The sequence below is a fragment of the Anser brachyrhynchus genome (assembly GCF_964034855.1).
Source record: "Anser brachyrhynchus genome assembly, chromosome: 1".
NCBI classification, from domain to species: domain Eukaryota; kingdom Metazoa; phylum Chordata; class Aves; order Anseriformes; family Anatidae; genus Anser; species Anser brachyrhynchus.
The window spans coordinates 70,522,306-70,544,837 of NC_137694.1; the positions used below are offsets into that span (position 1 = coordinate 70,522,306).

At 35.3% G+C, this 22,532-nt stretch overlaps 1 protein-coding gene across 21 annotated transcripts in view; it reads right to left on the reverse strand.

The window, feature by feature from the left end:
* The window catches only part of CCDC91 (coiled-coil domain containing 91), a 335,915-nt gene that overhangs the window by 203,915 nt on the left and 109,468 nt on the right, over positions 1-22,532 (reverse strand). For 14 of the 21 annotated variants that reach the window (XM_080572463.1, XM_080572471.1, XM_080572464.1 and 11 more), the window contains 3 exons: positions 10,832-10,894; positions 3,440-3,482; positions 2,725-2,803 (listed from right to left, as the gene is read on the reverse strand). In XM_080572463.1, coding sequence (XP_080428589.1) covers positions 2,725-2,803; positions 3,440-3,469 — 109 coding nt within the window. In that variant the 5' untranslated portion in view covers positions 3,470-3,482; positions 10,832-10,894. Of the gene's footprint in view, positions 1-2,724; positions 2,804-3,439; positions 3,483-7,683; positions 7,822-10,831; positions 10,895-15,525; positions 15,588-22,532 lie in introns of those variants that run through there. The other 7 variants (XM_080572474.1, XM_080572472.1, XM_080572473.1 and 4 more) reach the window with 4 other exon arrangements.

Below are 22,532 nucleotides of genomic sequence, written 5' to 3' on the forward strand. Positions count from 1 at the left end.
GAAAGAGTGTAACCTGAGCATGACATAAATGGTATGGAATAAGGGGTGGATATCTGTCCTGGTTCCAGTTAGGACAGAGTTAATTTTCCTCCTAGCAGCTGGTAGGGTGCTATGTTTTGGATTAGGATGAGAAGAGGGCTGATAACATGCTGATGTTTTAATTGTTGCAGAGCAGTGCTTACACCAGGCCAAAGACTTTTCAGCTTCTCACTCTGTCCTGCCAGCGAGCAGGCTAGGGGTGCAGCAGGAGCTGGGAGGGGACAGACCCAGGACAGCTGACCCAAACTGGCCAAAGGGGTATTCCATACCATCTGACGTCATGCTAAACAACATATAGGGGTGGCTGGCCGGGGTGGGGGGGCCAGCTGCTCAGGGATAGGCTGGGCATCGGTCAGCAGGTGGTGAGCAATTGCATTGTGCATCACTTGTTTCATACACATTATTATTATTAATACTATTATCATTATTATCATTATTATTTTCCTGTCTTAATAAACTGTCTTTATCTCAACTCACAGGCTTCATTTTCCCGTTTCTCCCCCCCATCCCAGAGACGGAGGGGGGAGGGTGAGCGAACGGCTGTGTGGTGTTTAGCTGCCGGCCGGGTTAAACCACAACACCTATTCTGTTGTTAAAATACGAAGTTTTAGCACAAATGATTTGGTATACTGAAATACATAAACCAAAATTAAAAATGGTAATAAAAAGCCATGCTATTTTAAGGTGTTTCTGGTAGCATAAGAATGTTTATTCTAGGATGAATATCTCTAACACAAAATAGTCAAGTGCACTTATGATAGAGATATAAGTCTTCCATTTACTCAATGGTTTTCACAAAAAACTACAACCTCCTGCAGTTGATCCTGTAAAGTTACACAGATTGGAGAACTGCAGAATAACCTACAGAAGATGCGTAGAAAGGTTTTTAGGAACTAGCTAAGAACTATAGGCACTTAATTTCCATTTACATTTAGTAACTGGAATTAAGTGAGTGAGTGTTCCATTGAAAATGTCTTACAATTTCGTTCTTCTCATATGACTAAACATGATTTGAAATATCAGAGATAGGCCAGTCTCTCTTTTTAAATCTGTGGCTAGGGAAACTAAGAAACAAGTCAGGAACAGCTTCATCTAATCATCCCATGTAGCTACCAGAAGAAAATTATACTCTGGTAAACTGAAGGAAGCACATCAACTATGGAAGAGAGGCAAAAGTATGAGAGTGTTTCAACATTAAAATATTTATTATTTCACTGTTGTTCCAGGGACTCAGCCATATACATTTACAATTCTACGTAAGAGAATTATAACAGAATAACAATTAGAAATTATTATAGTATAATATATATAGTTTATATATCGTTATATAATATATGAATGTATGATATATTGTTCTAATATTACATCATACATATCATAAGATACAATACATATTTACATATTGCATGGCATTGATATATATGATTATATTATGATATTTATGATGGATTTTTTTTTTCCTGAAGGTCTTTATTTACCTTTTCCTGCTACACCAGTACTCTCACTGTTTTCCCCAAGGATTGCTTAGATGTCCAGCCTCTATGATGAGTAAGCTCAGAAGTAAGTTTGCATGATTCAAGCTATCTTTTACTCCCATTTACCTTTAGCAACCCATCATACCACTAATGAGTACATACCAAGTGCAAAGCAGTATTAAATTATATCATTATGAATCTAGTTAATAACTGATGATAGTTTAAATATACATATCTGACTTATTCTATAGTTTTTCTTTATTTAAAACTTTGTGGAAATTATTAGTGTAAACTAATATTAAAGCAAGTTAATTTCCTACCTTTTTTTCTTCCACCCTGAAGATATCTCACTAGTGAAAATTTTGAGATTTAAAATGAATACATTTCACGAAATCATAGAAGACTCAAGTTGGAACAGAAAAAATATTTTAACTTCTAACTACTAGACAAAGTATTATATTGTGTCTTTGCAAAGGAAAGATTCCCTATGTTTTTCAAATAGAGGAATAGCATTCTTTCCTAAATTTGGAATGCCTTTAGACTTCAGTGTGATCTACAGAAAAAAAAAAAAGTTTCATACATATTTGTTTTCCCTTCCCTCAGAACTTCACACAGTAGAACTTTGAGTTTTAAAGAAGCTTTGGTTCACATATTAGTGTTAACAAACAAGGAATAAAAATTTCAACCATATCAGACACTTCAGAATACAGTATGCTTTGCAGATTAAGACTAAACAATTTTTAATTAGAACATCATCTAATAATTCACCTGTACGTTGGTACAAACAGGGTTTTTCTTTTAGAGAAACCAAGTTAGGTTTTACAACTGTAAAGTAGTTTAGTTTATAACATTCTATGTCTCTTTATATTAAAAAACCTTCCAACAGACTTTCCATGCTCAAAATTCAGAACATCCTTTGAGCAGTTCCATTTCTTCTTCTTCTTCCCTAATTGTCTTAAGGGCCTATCAGCCTTTGAACTGGATAAACTGTACTTATCTTTCTCACTTATATTTCTTAAAGTGCAATTTTGAGAAGTACAGCTTCCCAAAATGATTACTCTGGAACAATCTTACGCCTAGCTTTCACTGCTGTCCACAATTTTATCGTGTTTATATCCCCTTCTGGGTACTAGTATTTACAATGAATACAGGACAGTAATACCTTACTAAGAATTTCGTTAGTGATTTTTTTTTTCTTTTAAATCAATACCTGTAGGAAATGCTGCCCAAGAAATAGCAGGAGATGTAGTCTGCTTTTCACCATTTCCACACTCATAGCTCTCTGCTGCCTACAAACAGGGAAAAAGTGTTATTTTCTTACAAAACACTATATACTCTTATTTAAAAAAAAAACACATTTATCTACTAAAGTTTTCAGGCATATTTTCCTAGTGTAAGGAAGAACAAGAACTTAAGTTTCTAAGCTATTTGACTACACTGAGCATGCATCTTATTACTTGTCAGAATACTACAGAGAATTGAGTCAAATATAAACCATCTATAAAGCACATACAAGAAAGGTCTCAGTTAGAAAGGGAGAAAAACTGTCAACTAGATAATTGAATATCAGAGAAATGAAACAAATGTAGAAGCACAATATACCAGATATTTGATGTGCATAGAAAGACATGTTTATTACTGAATAAATATCAGTTACATTTAAGAACTGAAATCTAGTTTAAAAAGATTTATACTTGAGAATATAACGTTTACAATTAAAGTTTTTTAATGAATTTATCATCCCCTATTTCCGTTCTACACAAGAATAAAATATTACTGAAGTACGCAACTATTTAATTCAATTTGACATTTTCATTAAGTTATAATCAACAGAAGCACAGGCGTAACACTTTTCTTAAAAAGAATACTGCCAAAGCTGTTTGTGTAAATAGTTCAATATCAAAATTGTCATCAAAATAACATACCTCAAATCCTCCAAAATCATCATCATCCATCTTTCAAATGGTACTAGAATACAGCAAAAAAACTGATTTAAAAACAAAAACAAAACCACTAAACAGTTATATCCTGTTTACTTATAAAATAATAAAAATATTGTAAAACGAAAGTTACAGTATTAATTTTAAAGCACAGAGTCAGGTAGAATAAGTTATAGCAGTCAAATCCTAAAAACCATCCGCACGAAGTAATACAGCATTCTGCACTGCAGGAAATTGGGTATATTGCATTGATCAGTTTCATAAGAGAAACATGTTGATTTCATATCAACTAGGAATCTAAAGAAATGAATGACTCGTATATTGTACCTCAATTAAATGACAGATGAGTAAAGACCTTCACTTAGATACAATTGCTTCCTAGCTCATCTATGTACTCTTCCTAAAATCACCACCTTCTCATTTAGAACAAAGATTCCATCTTTCATTAATTCCATCATGGAGATAAGTAATTATAACAAGTTGCCTGAAATCTTTCAAATTCACAAGTTCAACAAAAGATCAAATGACCTAAAGCAGAATATTTTCACTCAGAATACAAGGGCTAGAACTTCAAGATCCCTTTTAAGAAGCATGTTTTTATTGATCAAGGTAAGTAACAAAACTTTGTATTTTTGAGATGGAATTTGAAAATCTTCAAGGGAAAAGATAAGCACTGCCAACCAATATTGTTGAAGATCTTTCAAGATAAGAATGTAGCAAATGCTTTTCAAGATAGAAAAATAGGAAGAGTTACTTTAAAAGTTATGTCTACTGCTCTCAAGCTTTGCAGTCAAGACCTCAGTAGCTCAACAAATGGTACTGAAACCAACAGATAATCTAATTCATCTGGATAATAATAATAATAAAAAAAAAGCAGGATTTCTGACCATCAGATTCCAAATGAAGAATTTTCTTCACTAGTAATGAACGTGATCCAATTTAATGGAATCAAAATCTACATTGTATTTTGTAGTTCTGTACTCATATTAACGAGGTTTTTTTTTTTTTTTTTTTTTTAATTCTAAGCTGCTTTACCAAATCAGTACTGTGATTAAATTCAAAAATGTTTCCTGCTTTTCCCATTTTTTTTCTTAGCTGTCTGGCAGCATCAACACAAGCTGCAGTTTAGAAAAAGCCTGTGGTGAATTTCTGGAAATTTTTCTGTTACCACAGAGGTCCTTCCCTATGTTTCATGGAGGGGCTGATTTAGATTTTACAAACTGATCGGCATTTTTGAGTTTTAGCCCTGAATTCTGTGGCATTTTGATATATTTATAGTTAAACTGCCATTCCTTTTGCAAAAATGCAGAGTAACTCAGCTAATGAAAGTAACTCAAGATATTATAAACTTCCATGAAAAGCCATGTATAAGTATAAGCTCTTAATAAAAACTCATAATATATGAATGAAGGACAATCTGAAGAAAATTTTTATAAAGTGTCAAAACATACAAATTTAATTTATTTCAGTTAAAATAGATTATGATCTGGAGAAACTTAACACTGTGAAAACATGCTCAAACAGAAGAATTCAAAAGGTTTGAAGGACATCTCCAAATTAGTGTCAAAAGTGGACACTTACAGTTTATATCCACTGTTGAGAAACACTACTAGAAAAATATCAATTCAAACACACATCTTTCAAATTTTAACAAATTTATTTTCAAGTTCTTATTGATGAATTTATTAAATCAACACTTAAAATGTGGATAGATCTGGTTAAATTAAAATAGAATGTGGTCCAATATTCATTTCTGGTTATAAGAAATACTAGTCTTTTTAAGGACTGCAAAGGTCTTTGTTTGGCTTTGAGGGAGAAGGTGGTTGGGTAGCTAGGCAATCACCAAAGATATGAAGTTTAACAAGAGCCAGTGCTGGATCCTGCACCTGGGATGGGGCAACCCTGGATTGTATGTACAAACTGTGGGATGAGAGACTGGAGAGCAGCTCAGCAGAAAGGGACCTGGGGGTTTTGGTCAATGGAAAGTTGAATATGAGTGATTGTGCCCTGTCAGCTAAAAGAGACAACCATATCCTGGGGTGCATCAAGCACAGCATTGCTAACCCATCGAGGGAAGCGACTGTCCCACTCTGCTCTGCGCTGGTGTGGCCTCACCTTGAGCACCATGTGCAGTCTTGGGCACCACAATATATGGAGATACAACTATTAGAGGGTGCCCAGAGGAGGGCTACAAAGATGATGAAGGGTCTAGAGGGCAAGTCACTTTGTTCAGCCTGGAGGAGACTGAGGGGAGACCTCATGTCGGCCCACAGCTCACGAGGGGAAGCAGAAGGGCAGGCACAGATCTCTTCTCTCTAGTGACCAGTGACAGGACGTGAGGGAACGGCATGAATCTACGTCAAAGAGGTTCAGGTTGGATATTAAGAAAAGATTCTTAACTGAGAGGATGGTCAGGCACTGGAACAGGCTCCCCAGGGAAGTGACATCAAACCTGTCAAGAGTTTGAGAAGCATTTGGACAATGCTCCATATGATAATATCAGACATATGGTCTGATATTTGGGTGGTTCTGTGTGGAGCCAGGAGTTGGACTCAATGATCCTTTTGGGTCCCTTCCCACTTAGGATATTCTGATTCTCTGATTTTTCCAGAGCTATCACTGGGAGATACTGTCTTTCCAAAAATGCTACCTCTTGCATAAAAGTGTGCTTTCTGCAAGAAGTAGGAAACAGGACCATTCTAATACTTTGAGAACCACACTGAAAAAAATTAATCAAGCCAACTTTTAGGAGTCTTTCAACCTTGAAAGTACATGTTCATTTAGCTCTAAAAATATTTGAATAATTCATTGCAAGCTTAGCTGATAACAATGCTCAAAGTATCCCCAAATATACGATTTCTCAATGCTACTCCCTATTCTTGTGACGGAAACACAATGCTGGTATTAATAAGCTGCATAACTAGCCTAAGGTTTGACAGTGAACTGCAACAGCTTTAGTAGAAGCATTTTTTAAATCAGGCTATTTTAAGATGGGATATCAAACTTTTCCTTTCTCACAGACTACGAACATTATTTGCAGCATCAAAATAGGAAAGAATACATTAAGCACTGACAATCTAAAGAAGGACTTAAAAAAAACAACCCACACACTCTTACCATGACTAAATGTGGTCTCTTAAAGTATGTCTGATACTGGAATTAAGTAACTGTGAAATTGGGCAACAAGAAATCAACCTCAAAATTACAGATTCATAGAAATTACGGTTGGAAAAAGCACAGTAGGTAACATAGCCCAGGCCATTTCCAAAACATTTCAGTTTTCCAGTCATGTCCTACAAAGCTTGAGAAGCTCCCCAGAGTCACACTCCTGTGAAAAGAAAAAACTTCCCACGGATTACGAAAATGTAAGCCACTTCATTTTTAGTAAAGACTAGACTTTATGACCAGGTTTGTAATCACCAAATCATACAATATTCAAAATATACAAAACTAGACCAGAAGGGACCTCAGCAAGTTATCTCATCCAAGCTCCTGCTCAAAGTAGAGCCAACACTGATCAGGTTGCTCAGGGCTTCATTCTCTACAACTGACAGATAACAAAGCATGATTAATGTATTCAAATACAGATATGTATATCTGAGATGCTTGCAAGCTTTCCTATACAAAATGCAGCCACCCAACCTTGACCATCAGCTTAACATATGTCACAAGAACTTTGTTAAATGCACTTACCCAACACACAGACCAAACTCATGTTTTTATACACAGGAAGATGAGTGGTCTTTCACAAAGAATAACAGAAAAAAGACCATCTTCCCCTCTCCTGCTGTTAGGAGAAGGACTGTTGTAATCCCACCAGAAATCTCAGTCTTCTTCATATCCAGAAGTGGTAGAGACACCAAACATTGAACAAAAAAGATTCTTCATTCACTTAAAAGTTTACCTTCGATCAGTAAGAATTCAAATTAATCAAGTCCTGATCTATTACCTGATAAATCAAATATGTTTGCTTCAGTAACAGACACCGCTAATTTTGCCAGGTACCTTCAACTGGACACAGCTATCTAGTCAGTAATTTTGAGTAAGTAGCTATCTTACTTGCAGAATTTTGTACATTTTAAAGAAAAAACTTACAGAGCATATTGCTGTTTGTTTTGTCAGAACAGTATGTGTGGAGCTGGCTGAGGGTGGGGCTGCAGCATTTTTACTTCTGGCAAATACAGCTGGTGGTTAACCCCTACCTATGACAACATATCAGTTTTACTTGCCTGTTTTTGCTTACTAAATGACTCATTCCATGTGCTCGATCTAGGACAGGCTTATTAGCTGTTTCTTCACCGGACATAACATAGACCGCATTATTTGAAGAACAAATCTTTGGCCGAAACTGCAGGCTCCAAAAAAGCCTATCCAAGATATGTACGAGAAGCAAAGAAAATAGTCATTTAGAAAGCATATATACTACATATATACATTTATAAAGCATACATATAGAAAGCATCACAGATGCTGTGACAAAGAGCAGAACAGATGATAAACTTCTTATTGAAAAACTTCAAACCAGCTCACGTTAACTTCTCCTCACAGCTCTTCTGCAAGGACTCCAAACATCCATGGGCAATTTTAAAATGAGAACAACCTCTTTTTCTGCTCTTCTCCTGATCTATACCCATTAGAACTCCACAATAAGCATATGGCATCTTAACAACTTAGAGTAGCTACTAAGTCATGTGTTAGAAATTTCTGATTAAAGAATATACATATCCCCAAAGGACACACATCTCCAAAAAGACCAGAATATGAATGTTTGGAAATTGGAAATTAAAGTAACTTTAGACTATCTGGAAAGGCTTTTGTTTGTTTTAAGAAAATTTTAATTCCTTACTTCACTCCTGCTTGAGATCTCAGCGCTGAAAGCAATTTGTTTAATAACACTCAGATCATAATCACAGCAATGTATTTCATTTACTATGGACAGGAACTCAGTATGAAGAACAATATAAACATTACCAAAGACCACTGTCAAAACAAACTAAACAAGTGCTACTAGCAGAATTGGCGGTTGGGGGGTTGTTCTGAGGGGTTTGCTCATTCCTTGTTTTAAGGCCAAATTCCTCTGGCATCTCTGTCAGGAATCAATTCCTACAAATCACAGGTTTAACTAGGTACTGAAATATAGGTGATTTTTTGCTTTTTTCTTCAAAAAGAATGAAACTACATGATGTAATAATGCTCAATTCTTTAAATCGCTGAAGAGTTCAATCCTTTTAGTGTTTTATTTTTGTAATTTCCAATTCTGTAATTTGCCTCATAGCAGTATGTTGTTTGTAATGAAAAGCTTCTGCAGATTTACTGTATAGCTGGCTATACAGTAAAATTGAATGGAAAAAATTCCTACAAAGATAGCATGATCCATGTGGTTAACATTCACTTAGTTGTTTTTTATTCAATGAAGAGTTCACAGTAATATTACAGAAAAATAATTCAGTATTGTTTTTTTTAAACAGGAGAGCACATTACAGCTCCTACATTCTGCATTAAATTTTCAGTATTTATCATCTGTTTCTAAAAAGCAAAGTATACACTTAACCAGAGACAAACATCAACAACACCATGAGGACCTAAGACCAGAGTAATATTTATGACCATTTTTCAATTTGAAAACTTTGACTGTATTAGTAGTTGCCATAAATGTGATCTTTTAAGATAAAAGATGTTGGAATTAAAAAAAAATTACACAAGACTTCCATGAGAAATTCAATGTTTATGCCTAAAGCATGACTAATAAATTAGTAATTGTTTCAGAGATACTCAAAATTCTTCTACTATTATGAAATATGCTATTTCAAGTTGAGTACTCATTACTTTGAATAAGCTACAAGTATTTAATGAGGTATCTAAATCTTCTGGCTGGAATCAAAGGTAAACATTAGGATGATATTTTAAGAAGAAATACAAGCTTTTTGTCTCTTCAGATAATGAAATGCCCCCCCCCCCCAAAATGGAAATTCAATTAAATTTTCTACTTTTGGAAAGGTAGGGGGGTTTATGCTTCTCAGTTCAATTTTTTTTTTTCCCCTCCCAAGTCTGGTAGCACTTTTAATCACAATAAAAGGCAAACAGCTTTAAAATTTCCAGAAAAAGAAAGCTAAGGACTTTGGAAAGTATAATTTAATATTATTCAAATTAATGAGCTGCTGCCAAAAGCAAATTAATAGAAAAACGTGCATCCTATATAAGTACAACACAACGGGAGATCAAAGATGCAAGGCTTAATTTAATGCTACATGAGAAAAAGAAAGTCTACTTTCTTTTCCTTATGGTTGAGCATCTAAATCTCTGTAGGCGTACAGATGTGTATCTGTACATGCCAGTTCTCAAAGAATGTTTGGAAGGGACTGTTGTTGACTGAATGTGTTACACCAAAGATGGTAGGCTGAGGCTGAAACAAGAGTATTTTGCTCCTTTAATCAAAAGAATTGCCTTTTTATCCTTCAATCAGATGGACAATAGCATTCCATACAAAGATGTTCAAGGGCTGTATGTACTACCTTCATCATGAGATCATGAAAAATAGGTATAAACAAAATGCCAATGTGAATTTAGTCATATAACGGGATGTGAGAAATATCCACCACCATGAATCAGTTTGCACTTCATCAATGAAAGGCACAATAATACAGCAGTTGGTGCCTGGATTTGATTATACAGTGTATCCGGTCCTTTAACTGATCCCTGCTACATTCAAGGGGGCTCAGGGGAAGAACACAACACAGAACACGTCACAGGAACTTACTCCCAGTAATAGAGGTTCGTTTCAATCCCAGCACTGGCTTAAAACTTTTTTTTTTTTTTAATAAAAAGATAATGAAGTAAGAAATCAGATGCAAAGCTACCTATTTTACAGTAGTAGTTGTTTATATTACAACTGATTCAATTGAAATCTATGTGGCTGTTAAGAAAATATGACAGCCTGTGTAAGATTCTTTTCCACAGCCCAAATGAAGTACAGTTGAATATATTTAAGGAATCATGGAAAAATTTAGTTTGGGAGTCCTCAGGAGGACACAACCACACCCAAAAGCACATCTACATTAAGCACTACATCATGTTCTTTAAGGCCATATATACAGTCAAGTTTAGAATATCTGCAAGGAGTCTAGTCAAACAAGGTGATGATAGTCAAGCAGTAGATGAAACAAACAGAATTTTCTTTTCCTATTCATCTGTTCATCTATTCATTTATCCCAAAGTGTCTCTAGAAGGTTTCAAGACTTAGAACTGAGAACAGCACATTAGGAAATGTTACAAAAGTCAAACACTGATTTGCACAAAATAAGACATGTAAAATAAAAGTAAATAGCTCAATTTTTTCAATCCATTCCCAGAGTGAATTTAAGATTCATAAAAACTTACAAAAAAAACTTCACCCCTTAGTTCTTTTCTCGGGAGTCAGCTCTCGTCTGAAATGTCCAGATCCTGTAAGAAGCAAATAAGATTCTACGTCATATATATTTCATATCTAACTTCCTAACTATTTTTGAAATAATAGTATTTCCATGTAATACAGTGCTGTATGTAATAAAACAGTGGATGCAAAAGCTGCAGCAATTATATCAGTTTACTGTAATAAGAACAACTTATGCCATCTACAAGACTTCTATAACTGCCTTTCCCAATCTTAAGAAACACTTTTAGAAGAAAATAAACCACAGTATAAGATTAAACACCAATACATACACCTTTTATAAGTATAATAAATCTTCAAAATTTTTTCAAAGATTATATACAATCATAAACAAAAGTTCTTCTTTCCTTGCCTATAGTCCTTAATAAGGAAATTAAAATAAAGATGTTATTCACAAACCATACTCTCACCTGAAAGGTACTGAACAATATGAACAAAAACTCTCTAATACCTATTATTTATGGAATTTAAGATAATCTGCAGAATCGATGTAACTTTTTTTTTTTTTAAAGAACTTGTGGGTCCTCATCTTCAGCATACAGCTTGCTTTGTTTTAAACAATGCTTAAAGCAAGAAAAAAAGCTACAAAGTTTAAATTCCAAGTCCATTTAATTACCCTAGATTGATATGGATTCACAAAAAAGAAGGTAATAGCTCCATTTTCACACAAAAGAAGCCCTGATAGCTCCCTACAGAGAAGGTAGGGAGTTTTTCAAATTCACCTAAGACAGGAAGAAAAACATGACAGTCTTGTATGGAAAATCTACTCAAGAACTGGCAATTGCTCAAACATAACCTAGAAGAAACTAACATCAGAAAACTAGTAAAATCATATTCATATCATATCAACCTGGGGGTGCCAGCTGACAGCAGGCTCAGCACAAGGCAGCAGTGTGCCCAAGCCAAGAGGGCACACTGCATTTTGGGGGGTATTAAACACAGCATGGCCAGCCAAAAGAGGTGATTCTCCCACTATACTTAGCATTGGTGCAGCTTCATCTTGAATATTGTGTGTAGTTCTGGACTTCACGATATAAAACGGATGTTAAGGTCCTTGAAAGTGTCTAGAGGAAGGCAACAAAGCTGGTATGAGGGCTGGCAGGCATGTCCTGCGAGGAGAGGCTGAGGACACTTGGGTTTCCTTGGCTCCTTTTCTCCAGACAAGAGGTGACCTCACTGCTCTCTGCAGCTCTCTGAGGAGGGGAGTGCAGAGGGAGATGCCTGTCTCTGCTCCCTGGTCACCAGTGACAGGATGCGAGGGAACGACACAAAGCTGTGACAGGGAACGTTTTCAGACCGGACATTAAGAAAAAATTTCTCTGTCAGGTGATTAAACACTGGAACAGGCTTCCTAGAGAGACTGTCAATGACCCATGCCTGTCAGTGTTCAAGAGGCATTAGGATAATGCTCTTAGTAACATGCTTTTTTTTTTTTTTTTTTTTGCCCTGAAGCGGTCATGTAGTTGGACTTGATCTTTGAAGATCCCTTCCATCTGAACTGTTCTAGTTTCTAAATTCTAAAACAGACTGGAAAGAAAAAAATTAGTAGCAGGGAGGGAAAAAAGTGCAATATTAGATAGAAACTGCACAGTTTTCATTTGTTGCTCCTCAACTCATGTATACATATGTAAAACTACCACTAATTGGTGTGCATTTATGCATAGGAAAGAATTAATAAAAATCAGAAGTGTTTTCACCTAGATCAATAAAAAGGTGTCAACCCCAGGCCAATGTCTAAAATACTACTCTGCTTGTGATTCTGAAATAATTGTTGAGTTTTACTTCAGAGTATTTCCTGAGGTAGAAATCTACCACATGCATGGACCATTTTTGTCTCTATACCAGACCACAGCCCATGGACCACAGGGGCATTCCATGTGTAACCATAAGTACTCAGGACAGCATCATCCAGAAAAGACTGCAAGTACCACAGTGGCACTTTTAGCACATATTTCAAATTAGAAGGCTGAACAGAGAAGATCTGTATAGTCTGTTTTCCAAGTGTTCTGGTCACTGAGATCTATGGTCATGAAAGAACAAAAAACAAACAAAAAAAACTCTCTATCAAGACAAAGACGGACTTAATTCCAGAGGGTTACCTCTTGACATAAGCAGTTTTAGTAACATTTACTTTTTCACAGAGGATTTTACCTGACCATGAATCTTTATCAGTTTCTCCCAACTTTTAGAAGGTACTCCTTAAAATAATACCGACTTTTTTATTCTAGGTATCCAAAGATGAGTTCAAAATAAGACCATTTTAACTCCAGCAAAAGTATCATACTAAAATACAGCTCCAGAATCAACGGATACTTTTTCAGAAGACTGAATTCTAACAACTTAAGATTTTATAGAAAGTCCTTCCAAGGTTTCCAGTCTTCACCATAATTGATTTCTTGTGACAAGAGCACAGAAAAAATATAGGTTTTGTTTCATTATATAAAAAAAAAGAATCGCACAGTTTACTAATTTTAAATTTTCTTTAATATCCCTCTAAAAACTTTCTCCATCACAAATATCTTTTCATTTAAAAGGCCAAAGCATTCACAAAATGTATACAAACTCCTATGACAATTTTGATAAAGCTGATATAATGAAAATCTGTTGTGCTGTCTAGAAAAGCCACCCCCAAAATCTCAAAAATAGTTAGAATTAAATAGCAGTTTGAATTAAACATTTGTTACGCACAGCCAGGCGCATACCTATAATTAATTAACATCAAGTCCAGATCAACAATCTATGTGATCCTGATTCAGATTGCTGCTACTCAGGAGCCCTGGAAATATATTTGTATTCAACAAATAGCTAAGAGAAGTATGACTTGTCATCCACTAACTAGTTAACGAAGATCAGTGAGTAATTGCCCTGAAAATGCTGGAGCAAAGTGACCACAGTAGGCTTTAATAACTAACTCTCACGTTTAAAGTATTCTTATTGCACTAGGGATCATAAAGTTGGAGACAATCCTCTTAAAAGCCAGACTGTTCTCAGACTCACACAGGGACAGGACAAGATGCATAGGAGAAAGTCAGAATAGTGAGTTTTGACCAGATATTGGAAAGGGTTGCCCACAGAAATTGTAGACACCTCATCCCTGAAAATACTCAGACTTGAACTACACAAGCCTCTTAGCAACCTACTCTAATTTATCCTTCTTTAAGCAGAGTTCTGGAGTAGAAAATCTCCAGACTTCCCTTCCACCCAAGGTCCATGATTCAATGCTTTAAATTTTATTCAGAATAATATAGTAAAATAACAACAATAATAGTTACAACCTCTAGAATCATAGAAGTAGAGACCAAAAAAGTGAATCCACCCTTGAGACCATTCTCCAGTTAAATTATACTACCAATATAACTACCAACTTCTGTTTAAGATCATTTTAGGATTCAGTTTGCTAACAAACCAACTTCCAGAGAGAAGCAGGAAACAGAAAGTATCTCTAGAAGTCTTCACTACCGTAGGGGGAGCAAAAGTACCAAAATCCTAGTGAAATACTTTCATCATGAATTCAAAAAAAGTCTCAACTGAATTTCTTTACTCAGAGATGTATCTTGAAGAAGGCTGAGGTGATGTTAACATGAAAAGAAGTTTACAAGAAGAATTTATTCTCTGGCAGTAATATGAAACAGTTATCGATTAATTTGCTCAAAATCCTTCCAAAAATCATTAAATTGCATGATTCAACTGTGAATATGGTAAGACATTTAGAAATTGCAATACCTTTTTTTTTTTTTTCTCCAAAAAGAGAAAGTTAACATTTCATAACGAATGGCTTTTTGAGTCAGTTTAAGATTTAGGAATCTCTATCTTTATCTTCGTCTTGGTCTTGATGGATACAGTGCTTTGTTATTTCATGCTTCTCTCTCAAAAGAATATAGAGGTATCAGTTCCAGACAGGAAATAGTTTATGGAATGGGACACTCCAACTATATGTTTACTTTTTTGTAAATTGCTTATTCATGTAATGCAGTATTTTTTACTTGAAAGGAAAGAAATAAATGGTACAAAAATATCCACTGTTGAGAGTTTTGGAATGCTAAGACATACAGTAGTCTTTCTTTTATAGCCTATGTAGGATAAATTTAAGAAATTGAGGTTTAAGAGTAAAATAGAATGGTCATATGCATATGGTCATATTTCAAATGCATTTCCACTTAAAAATTTTTAAATCTCAACAACTTAGATTAATAACTGAAATATTTGTGCCTCTGTTCTTTTAACATCCAACATTCCTGAATATCAAACCTTTTTACTAGCAAATCACTGTAATGTATTTTTACAAGAACCTAGAGAGAGGTGTCTGTATGAGGAAGGGAGAAGCTTTCCAAGAGTAAAAACTAGAGAACAAAGCGAAATTCAATTCAGCGTAGTAAAACCTACTCTGAATTCAGTATATGAGAATAGAAGTTCCAATACAATCTTAGTAACTCAGCATCACAGCAACAATTTAATATGACGTCAAACAAAACCATAAGTCTATGAATATATAATATATGGTCATAAGGATGTATGGTAACACGTACAAATGACTATCATTAATGGTAACTAAAAAAGAATTAATCTCTAACTCTTAAATATTAAAACAGAATATATGCTTGAAATAATTAGAAAAATAAGTTGGAATAGAGAATTGTCTTGCCTGGCTCAAATGTGGTTGGATTCCCCCCACCCCTTCCTGTTTTTAACTCAGCGTTACTTCCACTGAAAAAAAAAAAAAAACCAAACTTAAAAAACATGAGCTTAAAAGTTCAGTAGGTCACCTTGATATGTAGTTAAAAACAGCTTTTCTCTTCATTCAAAATAAAAAAGGTCAAATAAAGGATATTTAGTAAACACAATAATTAAATATTATGAAAGGAATATTGTTTTTCTTTAACTTCTGTAGAGTTCGTGACAACAAAGTGTCGAAGTTTAGAAAATGTTATTCCATATATGTTAGAAAAGCCAATAGATGACCATGAACATATGAAAGAAAGCCACTAATATACACTAACTCTATCATGCAAAACAGGATTCAATACAAATTATACTAAAAAATAAATAGCAATTCTTTATTAGTGCACGCCTCTTAATGCACACTCACTTTTCCAATTAAATTCCTCCCCTCATCTTTCTCCAAACCCTGGAAGTACAGTCCTTCTCACAGGGAGACGGTACTTACCAATTTGAGAAGATATTAACCTACTTCTCCACCACTAGATGATCAAATTATCAAAAAGACTACAGATTATGTTTCAGATTTTAAAGTTTTACCAATTTCACATGCCTCAGTTGCTAGTCTTGAAACAGAACACTTTAAAAAAAAAATACCTTAATATTCTTTTTTTTTTCCTTCCAACTACCTACTGGAAATTCAGATTCTATAACAACATAAATTGAGGTAACCCAAACACTGAAAGAAAAGATGTCCAGTCATTTTGCAAACTTTTCATCCTTTGTTTTGCAAGTTCTGGATATACTGTTAAAAGCAGAAAAGAACAGGCATTACTCCCTCCCACATGAAAAGAAAACTGCATCATCATTGTACCCTTCCCCCTTTACTAACACTTGAAAAGATGACTTGTTGACTTTTTGTTCACACATCAAACAGATGAATATGGCTTTTCACAATCTCCTAAAGAGAGGGTTCAATTCACATACAAGCAAGCGAAGATGTGAATTCATTTTCATATGACTCTCATGAGGCAAACTGGAAAGGTTTCACACTGCCCAGCTCTCAATTCCTTAACAACAAAAATGCTGATTTGCTTTCCAACAGAAAACATCGCTTCCAGATAACATGCACATGATCTCTCCTTGATATTCCTTCTTTTCTTGGCATACTCCTAAGCATGTTACGTAGTACTTTTGTCACAAGACCTTTCACCAAATTAATATTATCATATGTTCTCTGTTACAGTCAATAAAAGTATATTTACCTCATGGAACAGGTTGATTACTACTTATTTGATTAGGCCCCATAAAATCATTTAAAAACATAGTAGTAGCATTACACCCTTTGCAATACGATGTGGAAGCTGAGAGCAGAGATCACAAATCAAGCCAGAATGGAAATAGGATTAGGGCTCAATGCTTAAGTTCTTTTCTTTTTCTGTCAGAGCACGGTACTTTAAAATATTTTCTAAGTTGATACTTTATACCTAGTAAGCATTTCTAGAATGCATCCTTTCCAACTCCCAAAGTTTTTGATAAAGGCACTACTGTGCCCATTTCAGAACAAGAAACACATTTTTTTTGAAAGGTCCCATACTCAGCAAGTCACCAGACTATTTAAGTAATTTAAGTATCGAGTATGTGATGAGGACGTTGATATCAAGAATACAACTCATCAGTTACCAATTAAACAAATAATTTCCTAAAACAGACAGACAAGAATACCAGCCAGATTCTCCACCATCCTACAACCCATTCACTTTTGGCTCCTAGCCTACAAAGCTAGACAGGCAGCATGCTAGGCATGCCCTAGAAGTGCAACCCAACAGATTTCTTTTCCAAGATCCACACAACTCCTCCTCAATTCTGTTAACAGAAAAGTTCTTATTGCGCAGGGAAAATGTCATCATACAACACGTGTTAACAAGCAGATCCTTCCATAATATCATCATAGCAAAAAAAACATATCACTAAATAGACATTAATCACCTTTCAAAATCATAGAATTATAGAATAGCCCAAGTTGGAAGGGACCCGTAATTATCATCAAGTCCAACTCCTGGCTCCACACAGGTCTACCCAAAAATCCAGACCATGTGACTCAGTGCACAGTCCAAACGCTTCTTAAATTCCGAAAAGCTTGGTGCAGTGACTGCTTCACTGGGGAGCCTGTTCCAGTGTGCAACCACCCTTTTGGTGAAGAACCTCTTCCTGATGTCCAGCCTAAACTTCCCCTGCCTCAGCTTGACAACCTTCCCATGGGTCCTATCACTGGTTCCTATCCTATCACCTATTCTCCTATTAAGGAGAATAGGTTGGCGCCTGCCCCTCCACTCCCCCTCGTGAGGAAGCTGTAGACCGCAATGAGGTCCCCCCTCAGCTTCCCTTTTTCTAGGCTGAACAGGCCAAGTGACCTCAGCTGCTTCTCATACATCTTCCCCTCTAGTCCCTTCACCATCTTCATAGCCCTCCTCTGGACACTCTCAAACAGTTTTACATCCTTTTTGTACTGTGCTGCCCAGAACTGCACACAGTACTCGAGGCGAAGCTGCACCAGCACAGAGTAGAGCGAGAAAAAAAATGATGTGCGTTGGCCAGGAATCAAACCCAGGTCAACTGCTTGGAAGGCAGCTATGCTCACCACTATACCACCACCACCTTGTTGCATTGGCGTGCAACTAACTTCTACAGCACTTCTCTTAGCAGCAATGGTGGCATCATGCTATTAGAGGAGTCAGGATCTCCATCCGTATATTACACTAGCATGCACACACATGAAACACGGATAATTCATAAAACATATATTGCCTCAGAGCTAAAGTGCAGAATAAATTGGATGCATAAAGTTTATAATGAGCCAAACCTCCATTCATAACAGTGGGATTAATTCAGAATGTTCCACATCTTCCCAGCCTAAGGAAGAATAACTGTTCTTTCTCCTATGCATTCATTTTAGGTCACAATTTTGAGTATCCTTCAAAACCTTTGTTAAACTGGAAATGAATGCATGCTCTTGGAAATAAAGGCTTTACCTCGGATATTTGTTCTAAGATACTAAGCTGCCATGCACACAACATACAAGAAAAAGACAAGGAGCTCCAGTGGTCATTTATTTCCATGAAGTATTTAAAGTTAACAAGTATCTTACATATTCACAAGTAAATTATATGCAAGTTCATTCTATACATATACATTCAGCTTAATAGCTTTTGAAATGGGCACTACTTAAAGAAAACTACTGAAACTTATCCAAAAATTGCTAAGCAGAAGCCATCCCTTCTAGCAACACTGACATAGAAATAGACATAGAAATTCAGGTTCCAAAGAGTAAACTGTATGTAGTGATATGTTTTAAATGCATTAATTACTGGGCAATTATATTATCTTTAGTCAAAGTTTCCAGAGAAAATTTTTGCTTCGCTAAAGTCAACTTGAATATTTGAACAATAATCATTAATATCCTATACTTACACTCAATAATAATAAATGTATTTGAAAATTAAAAGTTTCAGGTAGTTACTATAATTTTCTGCAGAGGTTTTTGCAACAACTTTATGTAAAGAAAATGAATTTTCTAAAATATCTGATTGCTCAAAAAAGTTAACAAAAATCAAAACTACTTTCTTTCACTGATAATGAGTAAAATGTTAAACACTTATTTTTAATAAAAACTGTCATTTGTTATATAGATTTCTAGACACTGTAATCAATCTATTTTAAACTTTAAGAAAATGTATGTATAAACCATTTAAGCATAGCTCATACTTGCTGAAGATCCTTCAAAATAAAAACATGTTGATGTTATTTTTCCTTTTTTTTTTAATAAAGAAAAATTGCTTGGTTGTCTAACTGGATAAATTAACTTCTTTAATCCATCTTAAAGAAACTGATACATTAAAATAAACTGACGGATCAGTATCTCTACACTTTTTGAATACTTTTTTTTAAAGACTTTTACTGTAAGTTAATTTTCTAGCAGTTTTATCTTGGCCCCTTTCAAATGTGACTGACGTAAAACTGTGTGCTGAAAATATAGAGCCTTTATATATTTATTCTTGCAATGATAATTAAAAGACATTTTGTCTGTTCAACTGTGCATGTACCACTGGGGCAATATATGTGCGTGTTTAGAGGGGAGTGAGGAGGCGGGCAGAGGTTGTATTCAGGGCACACAGACAATTTAAATGTAATAGTTTTCAAAAATAAATCTGATTAGCCTCTCAGATTTTCAAGCATGTTAATTCCTGTCTCTTCTCATTTTAAAGGAAACATGTTTCTTGAACCAGTACTTGCCTTTTTCACCCCAACAAAGGACAATCCAGGCGTTTTGATAGGCATTACAAGCAGTTCATGCATGTATTTATCACCCATGTACCTCATCAAATCTCATATACCTTCGATATCAGGATAGTTAGACAGCTAAATTACATAATTAATAATGAAAAAGTATTCAGAAAAATCCTAATTTTTTTTAATCTTCTAATAATAAAATGAATCTGATCATGGAGTTTCAGTATCTCATCTTGCCATTCACCATATTCATATTACATTTCTGTATGGATCATTTTTGAATGGGCTGTAACTTTCAAACAAAAGTATTTCTACATTTGTTTTCTGAGACCCTTTCTGCAGTCATTTTACATTACTAAATTAGTTCTAGCCAAGTCTGGAAGAAAATGTCCAGAAGAAAAAAAGAAAAAAAAAAGGCATAAATCAAACTATTTAAAGTTTCCCATGTAACAGACAGAAACAGGACAAAAACTTAAACACCCATCAGCAGCACACATCACAGGGCAGAAGTCTTCACTGATAACCAGCACTTCAAACTATGTGCGATTTCCCCTTCAATCTATAGTCAGTCATGCCCAGATATCGATTTTCACTTCAGCAACCACATGCAAGTCAACTATGGCATGTATATCACATGGAAAAGTCTTTAGAAACTCTACATTATTTCCATTTCAGAAGTTGCACCCATGGAAAGTCCTGTTAAAAGCTTAACTGGCAAGTGTATACTAAAATATTTCATTTTCCATCTAAAACTACACTGGATTCCAATCCTCAGAGACAGGATTTCCAGTTTATTTCTCTCTATACACACACACTGAACTCAAATACTGTAACACAGGAAAGTGTTGTTAAAGTTTTGAAAAAAAGGGTAAGCCTAGTGCAAAGAAGTTGACTGTAGGTCTCTGTTCCTCAGAAACTTAAAAAAATAAATAAATACTGTCCTATGCTCGGCAATAAATAAAATGCATAAGAGAACATAAGGCATATTTAACATAAAAGTATATTAAAATTTAAAGTAACACAACTCCAGCCTTCCCTCGAACTCCACCTCAAGATAAATGAAATCAATTCTAGCAGCGCATTTTGACAAACATTTCATGAGGAAAAATTCAACTGGAAAGAACTATGAGACCAAGTTTTGGCAACAGTACACAGAATTTTGAGTATCTTCTACCTACACTCACAGTATTCAAATACCTTAAAGAGACACAAAATTACTTCAAAACAGTCGATACTGTATTTATTTGCAAGCTAACAGAAACCTTTTCACAGTACTATATAACACATTTCAAATAAACCAAACTACAATCAACATTTTACTAAATTGATATGTACTTATTGGTATCTCCCCATTCTATGCAGACTTCAGCTGTAATTAAAATAGTGAAAGCAGATTTGCTCTTATTCTTCTCCCTACAATTTATTGTGCTCAAATCTAACTGAGAGCCAAATAATTCTTATGATTAAATTAAAAGTATGCTCTTGCATCAGCAGCATGGTTCAACACCTTATTTGCCAAACAATCAGTTCCTCAATCTGACGTAGCTAAGGACTCATTGTCACATCACTAAATAACCTCTAGAATAATCACTAAATAATGTCTAGGTGGTACAAACCACCTCAGAAATTTTTCAGAAATATTAACAGAAAAGCACAGCCACTACTATTTGTCCTTGTGAAAAAAACTATTTTTTGATGGCACAGAAAAGAATTAACTAGCAATGAACCACTACTATTTTCATGTCTCCTATTTGAAGTTAAGATTAGTTTGGTCCCTCAATTATCTGCAACAGCCTAGAATCACAAGCCACGTCCAAGCCTTTGGTATTTTTCTATTTCAAATCTTCAAATTTCATTTTCATGCCTCATAAGAAGCCTAGCTTAATTAATCAACCTCATCTAGCACTGCTACTACCTACTCTCTCACACAGTAATTCACAAAGATAACACTAACATCCAAATTCACTTTTCTGATCTAGGTGGAGCTCTGAATATAAACCTCACCAACTATTATAGCAGATCATGTCTTCTAACAAATATCTCATCATAAGCGTTCCTCTTAATACCTAAAAACTTTATATATCACTCAGTATAAGTGTTTTTTAAAAATGAGCTACACCTGTTGTAGCACAGCCTTCATGTGACTTTCAATGGCCTGTGATCAAACACCTACAGGAAGCAGCTGATGAAGCATGATAACACAGTAACTTAAATTAGTTACCCTGCTTTTCACAGGTTATCAATGGCCATATCCTGCAGATAACACATCTGACTAGCAGAAGCAGGCCACTACACGCCAGCCTATGGCTGCCCAACACACGCAAGCATGCATATTAAATCAGGCACCTTCTAGTCCCTTCTTCTACTGCAGGGGACAGTCGGAAAAATAATGCCCACATATTCAGCCTATGTAGAACTGAAACTGGACGTGGTGCTCACCCCTTGGGCAAACCCCCGAGAGAGAGAAAGCGTGAGAAAAAGCCACAACAGAAGCAGTGACACTACCTGTTGACCACTGTCCTTCTGTCCAGGCTGAACAGCAGCCTAACACCACAACAAAGAATCTGCTGCCAGACTTAGCAGAGACACACATTGCTAAAGACACTGACAGGCCCTTGCACAAACCGTTGGGAAACTTCTCAATTAGAGAAATATAACATGCAAACAGAGTTGTCAGGTGTACCACTCAAAGTTTTTGACTTC